The sequence below is a fragment of the Heptranchias perlo genome, chromosome 21 (assembly GCF_035084215.1).
Source record: "Heptranchias perlo isolate sHepPer1 chromosome 21, sHepPer1.hap1, whole genome shotgun sequence".
Classification (NCBI taxonomy): Eukaryota; Metazoa; Chordata; class Chondrichthyes; order Hexanchiformes; family Hexanchidae; genus Heptranchias; species Heptranchias perlo.
The window spans coordinates 27910806-27932372 of NC_090345.1; the positions used below are offsets into that span (position 1 = coordinate 27910806).

General features: G+C 41.4%; 2 protein-coding genes and 1 long non-coding RNA gene across 5 annotated transcripts in view; 2 read left to right on the forward strand and 1 right to left on the reverse strand.

The window, feature by feature from the left end:
• Nucleotides 1-15023, reverse strand: part of LOC137340091 (uncharacterized) — a 214605-nt gene extending 199582 nt beyond the window's left edge. For both annotated transcript variants that reach the window (XR_010966700.1, XR_010966699.1), the window contains exons 1-3: nucleotides 14866-15023; nucleotides 1933-2097; nucleotides 419-546 (exon numbers count right to left, since the gene is read on the reverse strand). This is a non-coding gene — a long non-coding RNA (uncharacterized lncRNA). The remainder of the gene's footprint in view (nucleotides 1-418; nucleotides 547-1932; nucleotides 2098-14865) is intronic.
• LOC137340090 (progonadoliberin-1-like) lies at nucleotides 450-5953 on the forward strand. Its single transcript, XM_068002370.1, has 3 exons — nucleotides 450-590; nucleotides 5433-5522; nucleotides 5773-5953. Exons 1-3 carry the CDS (start codon nucleotides 450-452, stop codon nucleotides 5842-5844), a joined length of 303 nt encoding a protein of 100 aa, XP_067858471.1. The 3' UTR covers nucleotides 5845-5953.
• A 490-nt stretch (nucleotides 15024-15513) lies between the features above and the next one.
• The window catches only part of mki67 (marker of proliferation Ki-67), a 46713-nt gene continuing 40659 nt past the window's right edge, over nucleotides 15514-21567 (forward strand). For both annotated transcript variants that reach the window (XM_068002372.1, XM_068002373.1), the window contains exons 1-4: nucleotides 15514-15600; nucleotides 20115-20229; nucleotides 20340-20421; nucleotides 20514-20629. In XM_068002372.1, the coding sequence (XP_067858473.1) occupies nucleotides 20138-20229; nucleotides 20340-20421; nucleotides 20514-20629 (290 nt within the window). In that variant the 5' untranslated portion in view covers nucleotides 15514-15600; nucleotides 20115-20137. The remainder of the gene's footprint in view (nucleotides 15601-20114; nucleotides 20230-20339; nucleotides 20422-20513; nucleotides 20630-21567) is intronic.

Genomic DNA, 21567 nt, shown 5'->3' on the forward strand with positions numbered 1-21567 from the left:
AGCCAAGTGGTTAAGTGAATTTTTAAGCTTTAAATCCCACTTAAATGTTTTCATTTGAAGTGCACTTTTGTATACCAAGGGACTTCTCTTTAAAAGCACATGCGTTTTCATCTTAATGTTCTTAATGGATTATATACCGTTTGTAGGCTTAGTTTCGAAAAATAATTAAATCCCATTGTTGTCAATGATGCAATGTAGATCTGCTATATATTGAAGTGTAACAACTGAATATTTTACTTTCAGAGAAACAGAATAAGAACTCTGAGTGAGGAGTCCTCTCGCCAAGTAATTACCTACTAGTCATCACTAACATTTTTACTCTTTTTGCACTAAATAAGGAAAGGATCTGTTTTGTACATTTTCTTCGGAGCTAATTTCTATTCACCCCCCCCCCCCCATTTTATAGAAGTATCTCTACCTTTTTCTAAAGCCTTTTCCTCTTCATTCCAATGGAAGTTACCAAAATAATTTTCATCCATTTTCTGATCGCAGTGGTTTTTGCTGCTCATGGTTGTATTTCCCAGCACTGGTCACATGGTTGGCTGCCTGGAGGAAAAAGGAATGCAGTAAGTATGGACACTTACCTAGAGGTAAGACCCAGTCTTTATTTCATTGTTATTTGTTATATTACTCACAAACACAAAGATAATTTCAAATTTCCTATGCTGAAGGCACTAAGATGTTGGAGTACAATTCACAGATGCTAACTCGCTGGTACCTCACTCAAGTTCTCACTATATGCAAACCTAGAAAGTGAGTGTTTTCTGGCCAGTGGACTATGGGAGGTGGCCTCAGCCAAGCTTGCGCCACTCCTTGTCTGACATCACATATGCACATTTTCTAGCACGAGTCACTGAAGTATCAGTCAGGTGCAGGAACCCTAACAATTTTTCCCCACCCTATCCCAGGGGTGCTGATGCTACCTGTAAGGGAGCTAAAATTCTGCAGTGGTTCAACCTGTCTCCCACCATAACTCTAGCGAGACCCCCCAGGAAATGGTAGAAACGACCGTGCTCAGTGGTTTCCCCATTTCTCTGGGGGTTCTGCTGGAGTTACGGCAGGAGACAGGTTGAAGCCCCATGGAATTTCAGCCCTAAAGTTTTTACCTCCACCTTGGCTGAGGTCAGCTAACTCAGTACAGGCCAGGCATTGAACCCGAGACTTCTCAGGTTTGAACTCCTTAACATAATTTCTGATATAATTTGTTCCCTAGAGGTGAGCTACTTTAACTGTTCTAATCCATTTCCGATAAGAAGGTCACACACTTAAGTTCCATAGTTAACCAATCACTCTAGCTTGATGGCTCAGCTCGACTAGTTTTAAGTCTGTCGGCTGGATGAAGGTAGTGGGAAATTCATTATGGAAGCAGGGGAGTGACTTCAATCAACCCAGCATAAACTGGAAATCCTCATATGGTTACAGGGAATCTAAATCAGAATTAGTCAATATAATACATGGTTGCTTTTTTGCCCAATGCATTAAGAACCTGACTAGGGGTTAACTTACATTTGGCCTGCTCCTAGCAAGCAATCAGGACAGCATTTATAATGTAGAAGTAGTGGAATTTTTGGGAACTAGTGACCATAGCATGATTAAATTTGAGATAATCAAAAATACATGGCTGGAAAGACCATTTTTTTTACCCCGGCTTCCTGATAGCCAGCCTTAGTGCCTCCAACAGGTTGCAGCTTCAGGGGGAGGAGCCAGTGGCACAAGATCTGTGCGCTGGGAACTAACAGTGATAGAAAAGCAGCTCATAATACTCAGAGTGCACATGGCAGAAAAATTACAAACAGCAAAAAAATCAAAGATTACAATGCTATTTTTTTCACCATTTTATAGTGTAAGGCATTCAATTAATATTATGAGCTAGAAGTGTTGTTTGGGGTGAGGTTTCCTATGTCACTGAGGAGGATTGATGTCTGCACTGACCTGAGAGTGGAATATTTATTAGGTGCTTTGATGATGACCTCAAACATCGGGGGCTGACCATAGTAAATAATTATTCAAGCGATAGTCACTGGAGATTCAACAGAGGCAAAAATCTCCCTGGGCAGTGCTGCACCATCAAGAGCCTCAGCAAGACCTACAAATCCACTGTGGAAAGTAAAGGGGGAGGAAAAAAAATATTTTTGAAGCATGTAAATAAATGAGAAAAAGAAGGAAGACTTTGGGGAAGAATAAATAAGTAAATAAAATATTTGCACTTTCAACAAATACTATAAATTCACCAAGGGTGGTAGAACAAAATAACTATTTTATAATATAAATAACTGGAAAAAAGAGGTTTTGAGGAGGAAAGAACAAACAAGGTTCCTTGTATCTTAAGTTTCTTACAAGTTTCTTAAATTTGAAGATAGCAAAATTGTTAGGGTTCCTGCACCTGATACTTCAGTAACTCGTGCTAGAAAATGTACATATGTGGATTAAAAATGGATGATGCTACTAAGGATTAGCAGGGGGATTTTGATAATTTCAATACAAATGAACAAGCTCATGAGTGACAGTTGAATAACCTATCTAAATCCTTCTCCAAATCTTTTGGTGCATCTTCTATCTCTATTGCTCTCATTATTTTTAATGTCTAGGTCATTAGTGTAGATTAGAAACAATATTGTGCAAGCAGAATACCACTCGACACCTTCTCTAGTCTGACATTATACCTCTCATAATTAATCTCTGTTTGCTATTTTTAGCCAACTTCTTATCCAGTCCCACGTTCTGCCCTGGATTCGCTGCCTTCTGGCTTAATTATAAATCTTTAATGTCAAAAGCTTTCTGAAAACCCAAATAAATTATATCATATGGAGTAATTGTGGTAAGCAGTTCCAAGGCTAATGGTAGTAGTTGAAGAAACACAGATCCCCACAGCAGCAGCATAAAAGCAATCCCGTACTAGTACCAGTGGAAGATGCATTACCACCATGTTTCACATTCACTTGCAGGCACAGTCATCTCATGACAGGATTTAGCCCTTACCCTTTATTCAAGCTTTCCAGGGGATTTTTCTAACTCTTTTAGTGATAACCCCAGGTAATCAAAAACAAGCTCATACCTCAACTCTAGATCAAACTTACTCTCCCAGGTGAAGCAGAATATAAGAGGTATCACTGGCGGTGGGAGAATGCTAAACAAATGGGGCTGAATTTCCTCAGGAGTTCTCTTGATTGGCTATCGTAATTTTGGCAGAAACCATGTTAATGATTGTAAATGGGATTTCTGTCAATCTTCCACTGAAATTACAGTGGCCGATTGGGAGGATCTCCCGAGGAAATTCTTGGCGATGGTTTTACTACTAGTAGATTACATAGGTAGTCTGGGTCCTGGAGCACAGCTTTTGATTCTTACTATGGTCCTGCTAAAACCTAAACACAACAGTATATTAAGCAGTATATCACATAGCTGATTCGAGGTACAAATATTCTGGGCTACTGATACTAAAAGATACGAGCCTTACAAATAATAATATTTGGGATATTATTTATCTGCCACTTTACAAACCTTGCTTGAGTTGCAAGTAACTTGCACAAGTTGCAAACCTAAAACTGTTTATTACCAATTATTTATATTAAGCATATTTTGCTCTACTTGCCACAAGTACTATTTAAAATAGTACTTCTAAAAAAATTCTTTATTTTTCCTTCCTCCATCCCCAAGCCTTTTTTCTCAGTTATTTACATGACTGCAAAAGACTGCTTGCATGGGGCATTTGTAGTTCTTGCTGAAGCTGTTATGATGTTGTTATTGTTGTTGGTGTTGGTGTAGCACTGCACCAGAGAAAACTTTCCTGCCATATAGTATCCAACGACCAGCACTTTGAACAGATAGTCATTCACCACAGTTCAGCCTTGCTTGACTGACTCCAGCCACGATGTCCAGCCCCAATGCAAACACCAGATCTCCCTCACTGACCCAAAAAAGATCTCAACCCTTTCAGCTCAGGACTTTCATTTGAGATTTAAACCATATAAAATGCTGGAAAAAAGGACATTTTATTCTTGAGGGTAAATTTACTTATCTCATATTCCCAGTAGCTGCACGTACCGGGATGCAGGTCAGAGAATTGGCACCACAATGTTCTAAGCCCTATGTCCAACCCATGGTCCCTTTGAATACATCTCACTGCAGTTCGGGACTGGTGAATTTGCCCATTGAATTTTTTCCCCTATTGCATAGGCCTTGCAGCTGTTGGTTATAAATTTTCTGCCTGATTGTCTTGTGACGCAGCTTGTCATGGTCCCACAGGACAGTGGTGAAAACTACTGCTCTCATGACACATCAGACACGTGTGCTCACACACACACACAGTTAGTCAGTAGGTTGTAAAGCTCTCCACACCAGTTGAAGTTTTTCAAGCTGTGGAACTAAAGCAGTAGTCATTTCTCCAAACCCCAGACAAAGAGCCAGGTCTTTCTTTAGACAAGCTTCGAGTAGGTATTCCTAATAGTAAATTACTAATTTTATGGGAATGTTTTTATCAGAATTTTTCATTTCTTAAGTGTTTGTCATGCTAAAAATATTATTTTTATCCATATGTACTGACCTGAGTGATGAAGGAAAATGCCAGCTTAAGGCAGGTAGAAAACATTGTTTGAGCAATTAATTTCATTGGTGTTGTGCAGATTGCCGTTCCCTGATTGATTAGTAGTTTTTGCTACCTGTCTCGTAGCTTCAGCTTTTCCTACCTGGGTAGTAACCATTGGATATTTGAGCCAATCATCATGGCTAATTAAACAGATTATTTAAACCAATTAAAATGACACTGCATACACACTTAAAGTGTGATGGATGTTGCACCCCTGGTGTGATGCCCTATGATGCATGATATGTACAAGACTTTTAATTAAATAGATAGAAGCAAAAAGAACTTGCATTTGTAGAGAATCTTTTCACATCACAGAAACATCTCAAGGCACTTCACATACAATTAATTACTTTAAAATGCAGTTACTGTTATGTAGATAAATGTGGCAGCCATTTTGTGCACAGAATGGTCCCACAAAGAACAATGAGATGAATAACCAGGTAATCTGTTTTAAATACAGGCATACATGTTTTGAAAAACAATGTGTAGAGAATACACTCTTTGTAAATTTTAGGATGACTTTGAAGTCAGGAACCCAGGATGGTTATTTATTTTCTAATAAATGTATTGTAGTAACAGTATGTACCCTTTCTCCCTCAAAAAATTTCCCCCTCCCCTCCTCTCCTCAATTGTAAACAATTTTACAACACCAAGTTATAGTCCAACGATTTTATTTTTAATCCTCTCCTCAAAGCATAGAAACCTTGCTGTGATACAGTTCCACAGACCCTGATCATCCTCCAGTACCTCACCCGAGAAGATGCAGTTTTTAACTGGAGGACTTTAAATAATTCAACCACTGGAAATGGTATTTCGTAATTTTGTAAAATTTACTTCTCCATTTCAGATGATAAATGATGAAGATGTAATAAGTGACTTTGAGATACCCAAATATCAATATTTATACCAGAGGGTGAATAGTCCTCAAGCTGTTTTAGTAAGTATCATTGATTATAAAATGTAAGTTTAGTTTTGTTTCTAAGGTGTTGATGAAAAGAAACAGAGAAACTAGTATTAGTGTTGTAGGATTTTACCTTATTATGAATATCAACTATAACAAGTAACATGGAATTAAATGGGAGTGGTGGTGTTCTTTTGTTGTACAGTTTATATTTTCATCATCTTCATAAAAATATCAATTGAATTGCTTTTGTTAATAATCATTTCATTTTTGCTTATGTTGACAGCCAGACATCAGTGCCAGAAAATTTGAGAAAGAGAGGGAGGACTCATCAAACTTGCAGCAACATGTTGACTGACTTTGTCTATCAGACAATTAGATATTTATTTTCAAAAATACTTCCAAGTATAGAAGATTTGGTCAATATTTTAATGTTAAGATTTAAGTAGGATGTATTGATATCTAGAAGCAATGACATATAATACTTTGAAGTAGCCATGTTTGTATCACTATCATAAAAACAAATTCAAATACAGATAAATATTAGACTGTTTCCATTGCCTGAAAAGTGATGTTTCTTTTTCATATTTGATAAGTGGTTGTGTTTTGTAATTGTTTCTCCAAACAAACATTCTTATAAGCATGCAAGCCTTTGTCAGTGTATTTAAGAATGGGACTTATCACCCTATGAATAGACAATCTAACATTCTACCACGAGAACTAATGTTTCTGACAATTACATTTTTGTAACATGCATTACCCTAAGAATGCCATGGTAATCAAGTGCAAGTTAGGGCTTGATAAACTTCCAGTAATGGTACGACAATTCCTTATGTTGTACAGCGAATACATCAAGGAAATAGAATCCACTGCACTCAAAACCAAATTAAAATCCTCTTCCAAAAGCAACAGCATATTTGTATAATAAAATTGTGTTAGTTATGCACTTAGAATATGTCATCTACACTGTGACTATTAACTGGTCGGCTCGGTTATCAACATTGGGCTCTTAGTCAATTTTCTTCTTCCTCATTCGTTGAGTCTCTGTGGGTTTCTCCTTTCTAATTGGCTATTTTCTATTTTTTTTCACCAATCATATTATGCAAAGCCTTTCTCCGAATCATATTCCACCAAAGAAGATTCAATGCAGCAAAAAGAACTTCTGAGCAACAGCTACTTTATATCCCTAAAAATAACATTTATTATGTAACAAACAAATTTTTAAAAATCACAGACCTAGGTGGCTTTAACGTCTTTTCTTCCTTTTGCACAAACAAAACATACTCCATCAGGCCTCCGATCATTCTGTTCTCTGGTTATAACCAATATATTATGATCTACATCTGACCAGCTGAACCCTCACAGTCTGAGGCTGGCTGTAAGGTGCCCATTGCAAATAAACAAAATGTGCATGTGCAAGAGTCCATCTCCAATGTAAAAGGCTATAACAACTTAGATGACTGGAGAGAGAGTCACATATCCAAGTTTGCCGATGACACAAAGATAGGTAACATTGTAAGCAGTCTAGATGGAAGCATAAAATTACAGAGAGATGTTAATAGATTAAGTGAAGGGGCAAAACATTGGCAAATGGATTTCAATGTAGGCAAGTATGAGGTCATTCACTTTGGACCAAAAAAGGATAGATCAGATTACTTTCTAAATGGTGAAAAGCTCGAAAGAGTGGAAGGCCAAAGAGACTTAGGGGTCCATGTACATAGATCATTTAAATGTTATGAAACGGTACAGGAAATAATCAAAAAGGCTAATGGAATGCTGGCCTTTATATCTAGAGGACTAGAATACAAGTGGGTAGAAGTTATGCTACAGCTATAAAAAGCCCTGGTTAGACTACATCTGGAGTACTGTGTTCAGTTCTGGGCACCGCGCCGTAGGAAGGATATATTGGCCTTGGAGGACGTAGAGCATAGATTAACTAGAATGATACTTGGACTCCAAGGGTTAAATTACGAGGTGTGATTACACAAACTAGGGCTGTATTCCCTGGAATTTAGAAGATTAAAGGGTGATTTGATCGAAGTTTTCAAGGTATTAAGGGGAACTGATAGGGTAGATAGAGAGAAACTATTTCTGCTAGTTGGGGAGTCTAGGACTAGGGGACATAACCTAAAAATTGGAGTCAGGGCTTTCAGGAGTGAAGTTAGGAAACACTTCTATACGCAAAAGGTGGTAGAAGTTTCGAACTCTCTTCTGCAAACGGCAGTTCTTAATTTTAAATCTGAGATTGACAGATTTTTGTTACAAAAGGGATATGGAGTAAGGCGAGTATATGGAGTTAGGTCACAGATCAGCCATGATCTCATTGAATGGCGGAACAAGCTCGAGGGGCTAAATGGCCTACTCCTGTTCCTATATTGTTATGTTCCTATAATTCCTGAGGGTCACACCCAAGATTTCATAGTGTAATTATTACATTAGATGATCTACAGATCTATGATCTACAGTAACCTAGGTACAGACAGAACCTGTGAGAAAATAGAGATAGATCTAGACCTGTGAGCAGTTTACATACATCAGCCATTTGCGGTTGAAGATATCAGTGTCTGTATGTCAGTTAGGGCTCAGTTCAGTCTCTCGCTAAAATTATTTCCGTCTGAGCCAACACCAACAACTACAGAAAAAGTGCCAGACTTCAAGAGCAGCAAAAAACAGTGCTCAGTATTGTCTCTTCTAAAATTGTGGCAAACATAGCAATGGCAAAGATAAATGCAGAGAGAGAAAAATAACTGAGAGTGAGGTACAATGAAAACGAGCTAGGGAAACCTTGGGGGAAACTTGGCTTGCTAGGCAATGGGGTGGGAGGGATCTGGCAGAGGCAACTGAACTATTTTAGTGTCAAATAAGCCCATCAGCTCCTCGCACTCGTTGTTGGAGGTGAGGGTGGAGGAGTAAGGGAACAGGGTTTAAGGAGATATTTGGCAGTGAAGAAAAGAAGCCAGGAGTTATCTTTGCATTCCAGGATGATCCTGAAGCAGTGACCAATTTTGGTAAAGAGCGATGAATGGCTAAACCAGTTACACATTATATATGTTTAAGTCTGTACTCCTTGGATTTAAGGGAGCGAAGATGAGGGCTGTACCAGGAGAAATGATCAGGGTGGGAAAGAGTAAGCGATCTGCTGAGGACAAGGGCATCAAAGACAGAGATGAGGGAGTGATTGAGCAGATCGACAACTGCAGAAGTATCGTGGCGAACGGAGGGCTAAAGGCTAGTCAGTTGGGAGTTTGAAAATGCCTTTAGTGGCTAGATCGGAGTGGAGGGGGGGGGTGTACTGAGGGGGCTCCCAGGGAATAATCTTGCTCCTTGCTACAACTGAGGAGCTTGTTTCAGTTTCCCAAAGATGCATTTCTTTCATAAAAGAGCTGGAAAACCTTTAATTTTTTCTGTACACAGTACATTGCTTTTTAATTCATGCTTTTTAAAACATTATGGGAGAGTTTTTATTCAGGGTCTATGCAAAAGGAAATGGGGTTGGAAAGAGGAAGGGGGATGTAAGTGGTGAGGGATACAAGGGAGTGATCAGAAATGGCCTTAAGTCTGATTGAGACGATGGGAATAGAGATGGAAAGGTCGAGGGGGTGGCCATGAATATGGGTAGGACTGTTTACATGGAGGAAGAGATTAAGGAAGGACTGGAGGGTAGTGAACTCAGAGTAGAGAGGATAAGATAAGAAATCACTCAGTGCAGAGGCTTAGGAGGATAGGAGTGAGGATATCTCGGTGAGAAACTTGGGGTGGAGCTTGGGTGGGTGGTAGAGAATGAGGATTTTAAAGGAAAAGTCAGGGGGGTGGAACAAGGTGAGGTGCTCAAAAGAGAAGGTGCCAGAGGAATAGGGGGACAGCCTAAGGTGAGATTAAATAATAAGGGGCACACCGCCAGTGCGACTGTTTAGTCAGGACAGGGCAGGGCAGGTGATGGAAGGTATAGCCAGGCAAGGGTAGCTTCAGTAAGGGGAAAGGTGCCATTATGTGTAAGCTAAGTTTCCGTCAAGACCATGATGTCAATGCAATCATCCACAGTAAGGTCATGGGTGGCAAGGGCCTTATTCACAAATGAACGGGCATTCTGGAAGCAGGTGGGGAGATGGGCAATGATTGTTGATCCGCTGGCAGAGCCCACGGAGTCAGCAGTATGAGGGGTGTGCGGGAAGGGAAGGAGGCTTACAAGATTAGCCCCCATCAGGATTTCAAGGCCTTAGAGAGGGTACAGAAGAGGTTTACCAGGATGATACCAGGGATGAGGGACTTCAGTTATGTGGAGAGATTGGAGAAGCTGGAATTGTTCTCCTTACAGCAGAGAGGATTAAGGGCAGACCTAATAGAGGCATTCAAACTTGAGGGGTTTTGATAGAGCAAATAAGGAGAAACTGTTTCCTTTGGCAAGTAGGTCAGTAACCAGAGGTCATAGATTTAAAATAATTGGCAAAAGAACTAGAGGGGAAATGAGGAGATATTTTTTCACACAGAGGGTTGTTAAGATCTGGAACCCACTACCTGAAAGGGTGGTGAAATCAGATTCCATAGGAACTTTCAAAAGGCAATTGGACATGTACATGAAGAGGAATAATTTGCAGGGTTATGGGGATAAAGCTGGGGTGTGGGACTAAATTAGACAGCTCTTTCAAAGAGCCAGCACAGGTACGATGGGCCAAATGGCCTCCTTCTGTGCTGTAAGATTCTATAATTCTAACAGGCGTACTGGATGGGAAGGTAGGTGAGAAAATGGGGCCGTTGGGGTTGCTACTCATAAGGAGGCAGCGACGAATGCCTCGATAGGCCCCTCACCCCTAATAGGCCCTGCCGTACTTTCACCTGCAGAGAGCAGGCACGAGTTGTCTTAAATAATGCCTTCATAAAGTTGTCCCTTGATCTGTCAGCATTTTTTTAAACATATATTTATCTTTGGCCCTAACTGGGCCTCTGCTGCTCACCTCAAAAAGTTTAAAGACTCCTGTCCCCAGGACTTAGTACAGGGTCAGCAGCAGGCAGAAATCCACCCCCTTAAAAGGGCCCGTGGAATTTTGAGGCTAGTGCGCTCAGTGCTGGAATTTCCTGTTAGAATTCCTCCTATATACAATATTTTTGATTTTATGACACTTCCAATGCAGAAAAAGTTTATGACCATTATTTGACTGAGACTATCTGTTCTATCATTTCTCCAAGGATTTGTCTCTTTTTCAGAATGTATTAATATGCTTGTCCACCTCTTGCGTTCTGAAGACGCCTCACCCAAAATGTGTGTTTCTAGCATTTTCTGATTCTATTTCAGATGTGTAGCCTCTTGCTTTTTAAAAGAAAGACTTGCATTAACAAAGCAACTTTCACGACATCCCAAAGCGCTATAAAGCCAATGAAGTACTACTCACTGTTGTAATGTAGGAAACACAGCAGCCAATTTGCACACAGCACACTCCCACAAACAGCAATGTGATAATGACCATGAACATGTTCCCATAAAGAAAAAGGGTGGGACTCCCAAATCTAGAGCCCCTTGGATGTCAAGGAGCATACCAGGTAGGATAAAGCAAAAAAGGGAAACTTATGTCAGATACCAAGAGCTCAATACTGCAGAAAGCCTAGAGGAATATAGAAAGTGCTGGGATGAAATTAAAAAGGAAATTAGGAAAGCAAAGAGAGGGCACGAAAAAATATTGGCAAGTAAAATCGAGGAAAATGAAAATATGTTTTATAAATGCATAAACAGCAGAAGGATAACTAAGAAAAGAGTAGGACCTATTAGAAACCAAAAAGGTAACCTGTGTGTGGAGGCAGAAGACATGGGTATGGTCCTTAATGAATACTTTGCGTCTGTCTTCACAAAAGAGAGGGATGATGCAGACGTTGTAGTTAAGGAGGAGGAGTGTGAAATACTGGATGGGATAAACATAATGAGAGAGGAAATATTAAGGGGTTTTGCGTCTTTGAAAGTAGAAAAACCACCAGGCCTGGATGAAATGTATCCCAGGCTGTTAAGAAAAGCAAGGGTGGAAATAGGGGAGGCTCTGACCATCATTTTCCAATTCTTCCTGGCTACAGGCATTGTGCCGGAGGACTGCTAACATTGTTCTGTTGTTCAAAAAGGGAGAAGGGGATAGACTGAGTAATTACAGGCCAGTCAGCCTAACCTCGGTGGTGGGCAAGTTAATGGAAAAAATTCTGAGGGACAGTATTAATCGTCATTTAGAAAGGCACGGATTAACCAAGGACAGTCAGCATGGATTTGTTAAGTGAAGGTCCTGTCTGACTAACTTGATTGAAACCTTTGAGGAGGTAACAAGGACGTTTGATGTAGTCTACATAGATTTTAGCAAGGCTTATGACAAGATACCACTTGGCAGACTGGTCAGAAAAGTAAAAGTCCATGGAATCCAAGGGAAAGTGGTGTTGGATCCAAAATTGGCTCAGTGGCAGGAAGCAAAGGGTAATGGTCGACGGGCGGTTTTGTGACTGGAAGGCTGTTTCCAGTCGAGTTCCGCAGTGCTCAGTACTAGATCCCTTGCTTTTTGTGGTATACATCAATGATTTAGACGTAAATGTAGGGGGCATGATTAAGAAGTATTTTTTTATTCGTTCATGGGATGTGGGCGTCGCTGGCGAGGCCGGCATTTATTGCCTATCCCTAATTGCCCTTGAGAAGGTGGTGGTGAGCCGCCTTCTTGAACCGCTGCAGTCCGTGTGGTGAAGGTTCTCCCACAGTGCTGTTAGGAAAGGAGTTCCAGGATTTTGACCCAGCGATGATGAAGGAACGGTGATATATTTCCAAGTCGGGATGGTGTGTGACTTGGAGGGGAACGTGCAGATGGTGTTGTTCCCATGTGCCTGCTGCCCTTGTCCTTCTAGGTGGTAGAGGTCGCAGGTTTGGGAGGTGCTGTTGAAGAAGCCTTGGCGAGTTGCTGCAGTGCATCCTGTGGATGGTACACACTGCAGCCACTGTGCGCGGGTGGTGAAGGGAGTGAATGTTTAGGGTGGTGGATGGGGTGCCAATCAAGTGGGCTGCTTTGTCCTGGATGGTGTCGAGCTTCGAGTGTTGTTGGAGCTACACTCATCCAGGCAAGTGGAGAGTATTCCATCACACACATGACTTGTGCCTTGTAGATGGTGGAAAGGCTTTGGGGAGTCAGGAGGTGAGTCACTCGCCGCAGAAAACCCAGCCTCTGACCTACTCTTGTAGCCACAGTATTTATGTGGCTGGTCCAGTTAAGTTTCTGGTCAATGGTGAACCCCAGGATATTGATGGTGGGGGATTCGGCGATGGTAATGCCGTTGAATGACAAGGGGAGGTGGCTAGATTCTCTCTTGTTGGAGATGGTCATTGCCTGGCACTTGTCTGGCGCAAATGTTACTTGCCACTTATGAACCCAAGCCTGCATGTTGTCCAGGTCTTGCTGCATGCGGACTTGGACTGCTTAATTATTTGAGGAGTTGCGAATGGAACTGAACACCGTGCAATCATCAGCGAACATCCCCATTTCTGACCTTATGATGGAGGGAAGGTCATTGATGAAGCAGCTGAAGATGGTTGGGCCTAGGACACTGCCCTGAGGAACTCCTGCAGCAATGTCCTGGGGCTGAGATGATTGGCCTCCAACAACCACTACCTTCTTCCTTTGTGCTAGGTATGACTCCCGCCACTGGAGAGTTTTCCCCCTGATTCCCATTGACTTCAATTTTACTAGGGCTCCTTGGTGCCACACCCTGTCAAATGCTGCCTTGATGTCAAGGGCAGTCACTATCACCTCACCTCTGGAATTCAGCTCTTTTCTCCATGTTTGGACCAAGGTTGTAATGAGGTCTGGAGCCGAGTGGTCCTGGCGGAACCCAAACTGAGCATCGGTGAGCAAGTTATTGGTGAGTAAGTGCCGCTTGATAGCACTGTCAACGACACCTTCCATCACTTTGCTGATGATTGAGGTAATTGGCCGGATTGGATTTGTCCTGCTTTTTGTGGACAGGACATACCTGGGCGATTTTCCACATTGTCAGGTAGATGGCAGTGTTGTAGCCGTACTAGAACAGTTTGGCTAGAGGCGCAGCTAGTTCTGGAGCTCTGCAGATAACACAAAAATTGGCCATGTGGTGGATAGTGAGGAAGAAAGCTGTAGACTGCAGGAAGATAGCCATGGACTTTTCAGGTGGGCAGAAAAGTGGCAATTGGAATACAATCCAGAGAAGTGTGAGGTAATGCATTCAGGGAGGGCAAACAAAGGAACAGAATACACAATAAATGGTAGAATACTGAGAAGTGTAGAGAACAGAGGGACCTCAGAATGCATTTCCACAGGTCCCTGAAGGTAGCAGGACAGGTAGATAAGGTGGTTAAAAAGGCATATGGGATACTTTCCTTTATTAGCCAAGGCATAGAATATAAGAGCAGGGAGGTTATGCTAGAACTGTATAAAACACTACTTAGGCCACAGCTCGAGTACTGCATACAGTCCTAGTTTCTACATTACAGGAAAGATGTGATTGTACTAGAGGGTACAGAGGAGATTCACAAGGATTGGAGAATTTTAGCTATGAGTAAAGATTGGATAGGCTGGGGTTGTTTTCTTTGGAACAAGGGAGGCTGAGGTGACATTTAATTGAGGTGTATAAAGTTATGAGGGGCCTAGAGTGGATGGGAAGGCCCAATTCTCTTAGCAGAGAGGTGAATAACCAGGGGGCATAGATTTAAAGTAATTGGTAGAAGGGTTAGAGGGGAGTTAAGGAGAATTTTTTTCACCCAGAGGGCGGTGTGAGTCTGGAACTCACTGCCTGAAAGGGTAGTAGATGCAAAAACCCTCATTGCATTTAAAAAGTACTTGGATATGCACTTCCGGAAGTGCGCCGTAACCTACAAGGCTACAGACCAAGAGCTGCAAAGTGGGATCAGGCTGGATAGCTCTTTTTTGTCCAGCACAGACTTGATGGTCCGAATGGCCTCCTTTTGCGCCATAAATTTCTATGACCAGATAATCTGCTTTAGTGGCATTAGGTGAGGAATGTTGGCCAGGACACCAGGGAGAATTCCCCCACTCTTCTTCAAAATAGTGCCATGAGATCTTTGACCTCCACCTGAGAGGACAGACAGGGCCTTGGTCCCAACACCTCATCCGACAGTACAGCGCTCGCTCAGTACTGCACTGGAGTATCAGCCTGGATTGGGACTTAAACCCACAACCTTCTGACTCAGAGAGGGGAGTGCTACCCAGAGTCACAGCTGACACTTACTTTCCACATCGTTCACCTGAGGAAGGAGGTAGCCTCCGAAAGCTTGTGAATTTAAAATAAAATTGCTGGACTATAACTTGGTGTTGTAAAATTGTTTACAATTGTCAACCCCAGTCCATCACCGGCATCTCCACATCATGACACTTACTCCGAAAGAGTAGGTTGGCATCCAGGTGTCGGCCCTCGGTCAAAATTAACGCCAGGGTAACAGTTTGGAGAGCTATTAAGTCGCCAGTCAACCAATTTCTACGTATTCGTCTTTAAAGCAAATCTTTGCATTTAAACCTTCCGCAGTCGGACTGAACACCACCTCAGCCAGTTGGAACCTGCGCACGCGCAGTGACGCTAACCGAAAGACAGCGCGCAGACCAACCCACGCTTTAACGTGATTGGTCCGAAGCTAGAAAGTGAACGCGCAGTCGGCCAATCGTTCTTTTTGGCGCCGGAATTCGAACGGATTTTAAAAATTGAGTAAATGCGCGCGCTGGAGTTGAACAACTTGAAATGATGTTTTAAAAGGGCGTGAGTTTGTGTGGGTAAAAACCTTTTTGATTTAATGATCGTTTAAAACTTTTTTTTTTGAACGTATACGTGTTTCGGACATCGGTGCCGTGGTGTTGTGAGTGCCGGTGCAGGGGGAGAGCGGGGGTCGGGTGCGGTGACGGTTGGGCGGGTGTTTTTGAGCGGGCGCGCGGACCGTTGTAATAGTTGTCGAGTTGGAGCCGGAGCCGGAGATCACAGGTCGGGCGGTCCAGGTTCGTCGACTCTTTTTTTTAAAAAAAAATCAATAACTGCTTAAAAATTGAATGGTGTGGAAGGACATTTAAAAGTTGTCTGCAAGGCGAGTGCTACAGAACACGCTGCACAATTACGCTGGATTAAGGTGAAAAATGAACCGCGCGCCGCCGACTGTACTGCAAGATTCATGTGTTTGGTGTTAATATTTATTTATTTTAAATGCAAAATATTACTTTGTTTGCAACAAATTTTGTCACTTTTGGTGCAATGCTTTAATTGCCCACTTGAGTTATAATGGAAGAGGAAGGTTAATGATCGTGTTTATCTCTCGGGGGTTGGTGTTGACATTAAAGATGTGAATAAAGCGGCGGTGACCGGGATTGAGGCTGTAATTTGGCTCTTGATTCCAGTACTTGATAGTGGTGCAAAATCGTTCACGTTATTGTCCTTTTAAAAAAATTCCCCATCCATTTGAAGCTGGGAATTTTTATTTAAAAAGCTGATCAATTAAAGGCTGCATTCAAATATTTGTAAAATATAAAAGGAGACCCATCAGCTTCTTAGAAGAGACAAGTCTGGGCTCTCAGAACCTGCTTCCAGATTTGCAGGATTTTATCTTTTTTTCGTTTTTATCTCTTGATGGTCGAGCCATAGCGGGAGCCCGCCCTTTCTGCAAGTCTTACTGTAAATTGAGTACCCCCACTTGCCTATCCCATAACTTTTCAAAGGACCCCCCACATATGTTTTTTTACTTTCACTGCCGTTCCATTCGCTGTTGGGTCGGACCTGCTTTGTGACAATTCCTCAGCGGACCATCTCTAAGTTTCCAGCTCAATAAAATACTGTTCTCTAGGTAACTGTGGAGGAACTCTTTTTAAAAACCATGTAGTTTGAAACTTGAGGGGAGAGAACTTGACCTAGCCAATAGTTCCTCCCACAGCAGTGTACCCTTTACTGTCTCTTCAAAATGGGAAGGGAGGGGGGGGGGGTTGCTGGGGTTATGGGTGAGTTTTATTTTCTCTGTTTTGTCAATGCTGATTGAAGAGTACAATAGTGCTGTTACATTACTTTTTTTTATTAACCACACAAAGCCAGGATAACTTCTGTTTTGGATTGGTAGTATTAATTATAGAATCGTAGAAAGGTTACAGCATGGAAGGAGGCCATTTGGCCCATCAAGTCTATGCCGGCTCTATGCAATGATGTGGAGATGCCGGTGATGGACTGGGGTTGACAATTGTAAACAATTTTACAACACCAAGTTATAGTCCAGCAATTTTATTTTAAATTCACAAGCTTTCGGAGATTTTCTCCTTCCTCAGGCAAATGTTTCAAGATCTCCTTGAAGCCTACGCATTTATACATATTGAACAATAATACATGGTGTTTACAGACTGCCCCTGCAACTGCCCGTTGCCAAGGCAATCACCGTGTTCAGACAGAGAGGTGTTACCTGCAGAACCTCCGAATACACATTCAACAAAAAAACAAACAGGGAAAAAAAACAGAGAAAAAAAAAACACAGAGAGAGGCAGAAACATCCGGAAGGCAGAGAGAGCCAGCAAATGACCCATTATATTAAAAACAGATAACATTTGTTCGCTGGTGGGGTAACGTGTAGCGTGACATGAACCCAAGATCCCGGTTGAGGCCGTCCTCATGGGTGCAGAACTTGGCTATCAATTTCTGCTCGACGATTTTGCGTTGTCATGTGTCTCGAAGGCCGCCTTGGAGTACGCTTACCCGAAGGTCGGTGGATGAATGTCCATGACTGCTGAAGTGTTCCCCGACTGGGAGGGAACCCTCCTGTTTGGCGATTGTTGCGCGGTGTCCGTTCATCCGTTGTCGCAGCGTCTGCATGGTCTATGCAAGAGCAATACAGCTAGTCCCACTCCCTCACCCTTTCCCATAGCCCTGATTTTTTTTTCCTTTCAAGTGCTTATCCAGTTCCCTTTTGAAGGCCATGATTGAATCTGCCTCCACCACCTCCTCAGGCAGTGCATTCCAGATCCTAACCATTTGCTGTGTAAACAAAATTTTTCCCCATATCACCTTTGGTTCTTTTGCCAATCACCTTAAATCTATGTCCTCTGGTTCTTGACCCTTCCGCCAATGGGAACAGTTTCTCTCTATCTACTCTGTCTAGACCCTTCATGATATTGAATGCCTCAATCAAATCTCCTCTCAACCTTCTCTGTTCCGTGGAGGGCAACCCCAGCTTCTCCAGTCTATCCATGTAATTAAAGTCCTTCATTCCTGGAATCATTCTAGTAAGTCTCTTCTGCACCCTCCCTAAGGCCTTCACATCTTTCCTAAAGTGCGGTGCCCAGAACTGGACACAATACTCCAGTTGTGGCTGAACCAGTGTTTTATAAATTATAGTATAAATCAAGCTAAGTTGATGAGCGTGAGCTCAGTGCAGAACAGCCCATAAATGATCTTATCACTCGGGTGCCAAGAGGAATGGCTGGTATAGAAAATATATCATGCTGGTATGCAAAGTGTTATTCTAAGAATGCTTGAATATCTTTGCCGCTGCCTCAGCTCATCTGCTGCTGAAACCCTCATCCATACCTCTAAACTTGACTCTTCCAATGCTCTCCTGACCGGCCTCCCACCTTGCACCCTCTGTAAACTTGAGCTCACCCAAAACTCTGTTGTCCGTATCCTAACTCGCACCAAGTCCAGTTCATCCATCACCCCTGTGTTCGCTGACCCACATAGGCTCCCAGTCCAGCAACGCCTCGGCTTTAAAATTCTCATTCCTGTCTTCAAATCCCTCCATGGCCTTACCCCTCTCTATCTCTGTAACCTCCTCCAGCCCTACAACCTTCCGAGATCTCTGCGCTCCTCCAATTCTGGCCTCTTGCACATCTGATTTTCTTTGCTCCATCATTGGCAGCCATGCATTTAGCTGCCTAGGCCTTAAGCTCTAGAATTCCCTCCCTAAACCTCTCCGCCTCTCTTCCTCTCCTCCTTTTAAGATGCTCCTTAAAACCTACCTCTGACCAAGCTTTTGTCACCTGTCCTAATATTGTTTGATAATGTTACTATGAAGCGCTTTGGGTGGTTTTACATTAAAGCTGCTGCATAAGTACAAGTGTGCAAAAATATTCAGTTTAGTAGTGCTGATATTCTTCACCTTCATGAACAATACAATTAATCCACACTTTTTTGATGAAACTTTTCTGCTATGTGATTTTGGCAATTTTGTATGTATCTTTATCAATTTAATGTGTTCCCTCCCACAAGCAAAACCTTTGTAATGGCATAAGAGCCTGTATAGGGAGGTAAGGAAAGGTCTGTTTGAGAAAGTTGCCACTAGTTTGTGGTGACTCGAGCAGAGCAAAAGAGCCAGATGTTTTGACTAAGCCAATTGAAAAGTTCAAATTACTGGTGTGGCATGTGGGCTGATTGAATAAATTTAATGTGAAAGGTGCATGTTGTTAAATGTGATAATTTGATGTGTTAAGAATTATTGGTAAACAACTAGCTGCTAAGAATTTTTTTATACTTCACTTTCTAAGATTTGCTCTCAAGGTGAGGGATGTTAGTACTGGGGAACTTGTATACGTATTGTTATCAAGCACGCCTAGTTCAGGTACAACATGGTTAAATGCAGAGTAACACTGCTTTTGCACTGGCACTTGTTTGGTTTTAAGAGACCTGTCTGAGCTGGCCCCTTGCATTTATACTAAATCTGCCTTGCCTACCCTGGTGCCAGAATTGTAGACCTACAAAAAAAACGGGTCTACTATTATGACACTTAAATGAAGAAGCAGAATTTAGTAGTGTAAGTTTGGGGGTCAACCCTCAGACCTTGGTCTTCCTGTATCCAAACTAAACAAAGGGTAACAGCAGCTTAAAGGTACCTCTGTGCTGCCTCAACATCCAAGTGCATGTGTAATATTTTCCCATTGCCATACCTGTCCTATTGCCTTTGAGGGGGAGTGAAAATTTGTGTTCACTTAGGAGCAGTTCTGGGCTGTATGCCTACACCGTTAGGAACTATACTGACACTGCCCTGACGGATTTCAGGTAGTAATCTTATTAAATGGTGACAGGCTGGTACTTAACCTACTGCAGCATCAATCACAATGTAGTTTATATTTAGTTTATCTGAGACATTTGTGTATTTTTAAGATAAATTAGATAATATGACAGCTACCAGCAGTCTCAGGATTGAGACCAGTATCTGAAATTCAAAATTCATGCATTATGGTGGAAAAATTGAATGGCAGTGCTTATGGTCTAGTGTATGTAAGTTAAGATTGCAACATTTTCCTATTCACTATTGTATCGATTTTAAGGATAAACTGGCTAAACAGAATGCTTAGTGGGTGTGGCACCTGGTAGAATTGGAGATAATCCCAACAAAAAAAATATAGATTACTGTTTGACCTAGTGAAAGTACAGGGCAATGCTGTGTATGAGCACACTGCCATTTGAAAGTATTGCCGATATTACTGGATAGTTTTAAATATACTTGGTCTTGGTCTAAACGATTAGTGTTAATTTCAAGTTGTTGGGTATCTTCAAAGCAGAAATGTAAAATTATGTTTAAATAGTTTGGGAAAAGTTGTTGTTTAGAATGACACAAGTATTAGAAATACTTCACGGTGCAACTTTTAATCATTGAAATCCTCAATTTGTTTTCAGGTAAGAAAATACTGTCCTAGAAAATGCCGCTCTATGGTAAAATTATAGTTATCAAGCGTACTGGAGCAGATGGATATAATTTTCCTTTGACATCATCTTCGTGCTTGTTTGGAAGGTAAGGCTGCTGTTTGCGTTCATGTTTCCAAATATAACTGTCCCACAAATAAATCATAGTATTTATTCTACGTGTTACTTAATTTGTCATTTGGGATTTTTTTTCTGTAGGAAAACTGACTGTGACATCCGCATCCAATTGCCTCATGTTTCGAAAGAACATTGTAAGCTTGAAGTGAATGAAAATAATGAGGTAATTTTGTATTGTTTTAGTTATTTGGCTTTACAAAATTCTGCGCTGCAGGCATTACTACCTTTTTGGAAATTTTACTTTTTGCTTTACAGGTTATTCTAACTAACTTGAGCGAAGTGAATAGAACATGTTTGAATGGTCAAGTTGTACTTCATTCTGAACGTCTAAAGCATCGTGACATGTTCACAGTTATTGATCGCTCTTTCAGGTAAGAGTGTAGGATCCAAATAAAACTCGACAAATGGCTTTATGGCTTGACTTGCTGTAATTGACACTTTTTTTTAATCATCAGTAGGTAGGCAACATTAACATAGCATTAGACCTCCAAGTTTATTTTGTAAATTACAATTCCACGATCAATAATAATGATCAGCAGTGTAGTGATTTAGGTAAAGATAAGCAGAGTACGGCTAGAAGGGACAGAGAGTTTACCAATAATAGTGCATCAACAAATAATGTCAAAGCAGGAAAAAATGGTTTAAAAAGTCAAAATTTAAGGCTCTTTATCTGAATGCACGGAGCATTCGTAACAAGATAGATGAATTAGTTGCACAAGTAGAGATAAATGGGTTTGAGCTAATAGCCATTACGAAGACATGGTTGCAAAGTGACGGTCAGAAAAGACTGGCAGAATGGAAAGGGAGAGGGTGTAGTCCTAATAATAAAGGATAACATAAGGACAGTGATGAGAGAGAATCTTGGCTCCGAAAATCAGGAAGTAGAATCAGTATAGGTGGGAATGAGAAATAACAAGGGGCAAAAAAACACTGGTGGGAGTAACTTATAGGCCCTCTAATAGTATTAATACAGTGTATTAATCATGAAATAATAGGAGCTTGTAACAAAGGTAATGCAGTAATCATGCTTTAATCTTCGTATAGACTGGACAAATCAAATTGGCATAGGTAGTTTGAAGGACGAGTTCATGGAATGCATTGGAGACGGTTTCCTGGAGCAATACGTCATGGAACCAACCAGGGAACAGGCTATTTTAGATCTTGTATTATGTAATGAGACAGGGTTAATTAGTAATCTCTCAGTAAGAGATTCTCTGGGGAAGAGTGATCATAATATGATAGAATTTCACATTGAGTTTGAGAGTGACATACTTAAGTCAGAAACTAGAGTCTTAAACTTAAATAAAGC

Bases quoted from the DNA above. Each gene is read 5' to 3' on its own strand.
- LOC137340090 (XM_068002370.1), top strand. From the start codon at position 450: ATGGAAGTTACCAAAATAATTTTCATCCATTTTCTGATCGCAGTGGTT. The intron at 591-5,432 runs GTAAGACCCAGT...TCTCCATTTCAG, and splicing joins GTATGGACACTTACCTAGAG to ATGATAAATGATGAAGATGT. The intron at 5,523-5,772 runs GTAAGTATCATT...TTATGTTGACAG, and splicing joins ATAGTCCTCAAGCTGTTTTA to CCAGACATCAGTGCCAGAAA.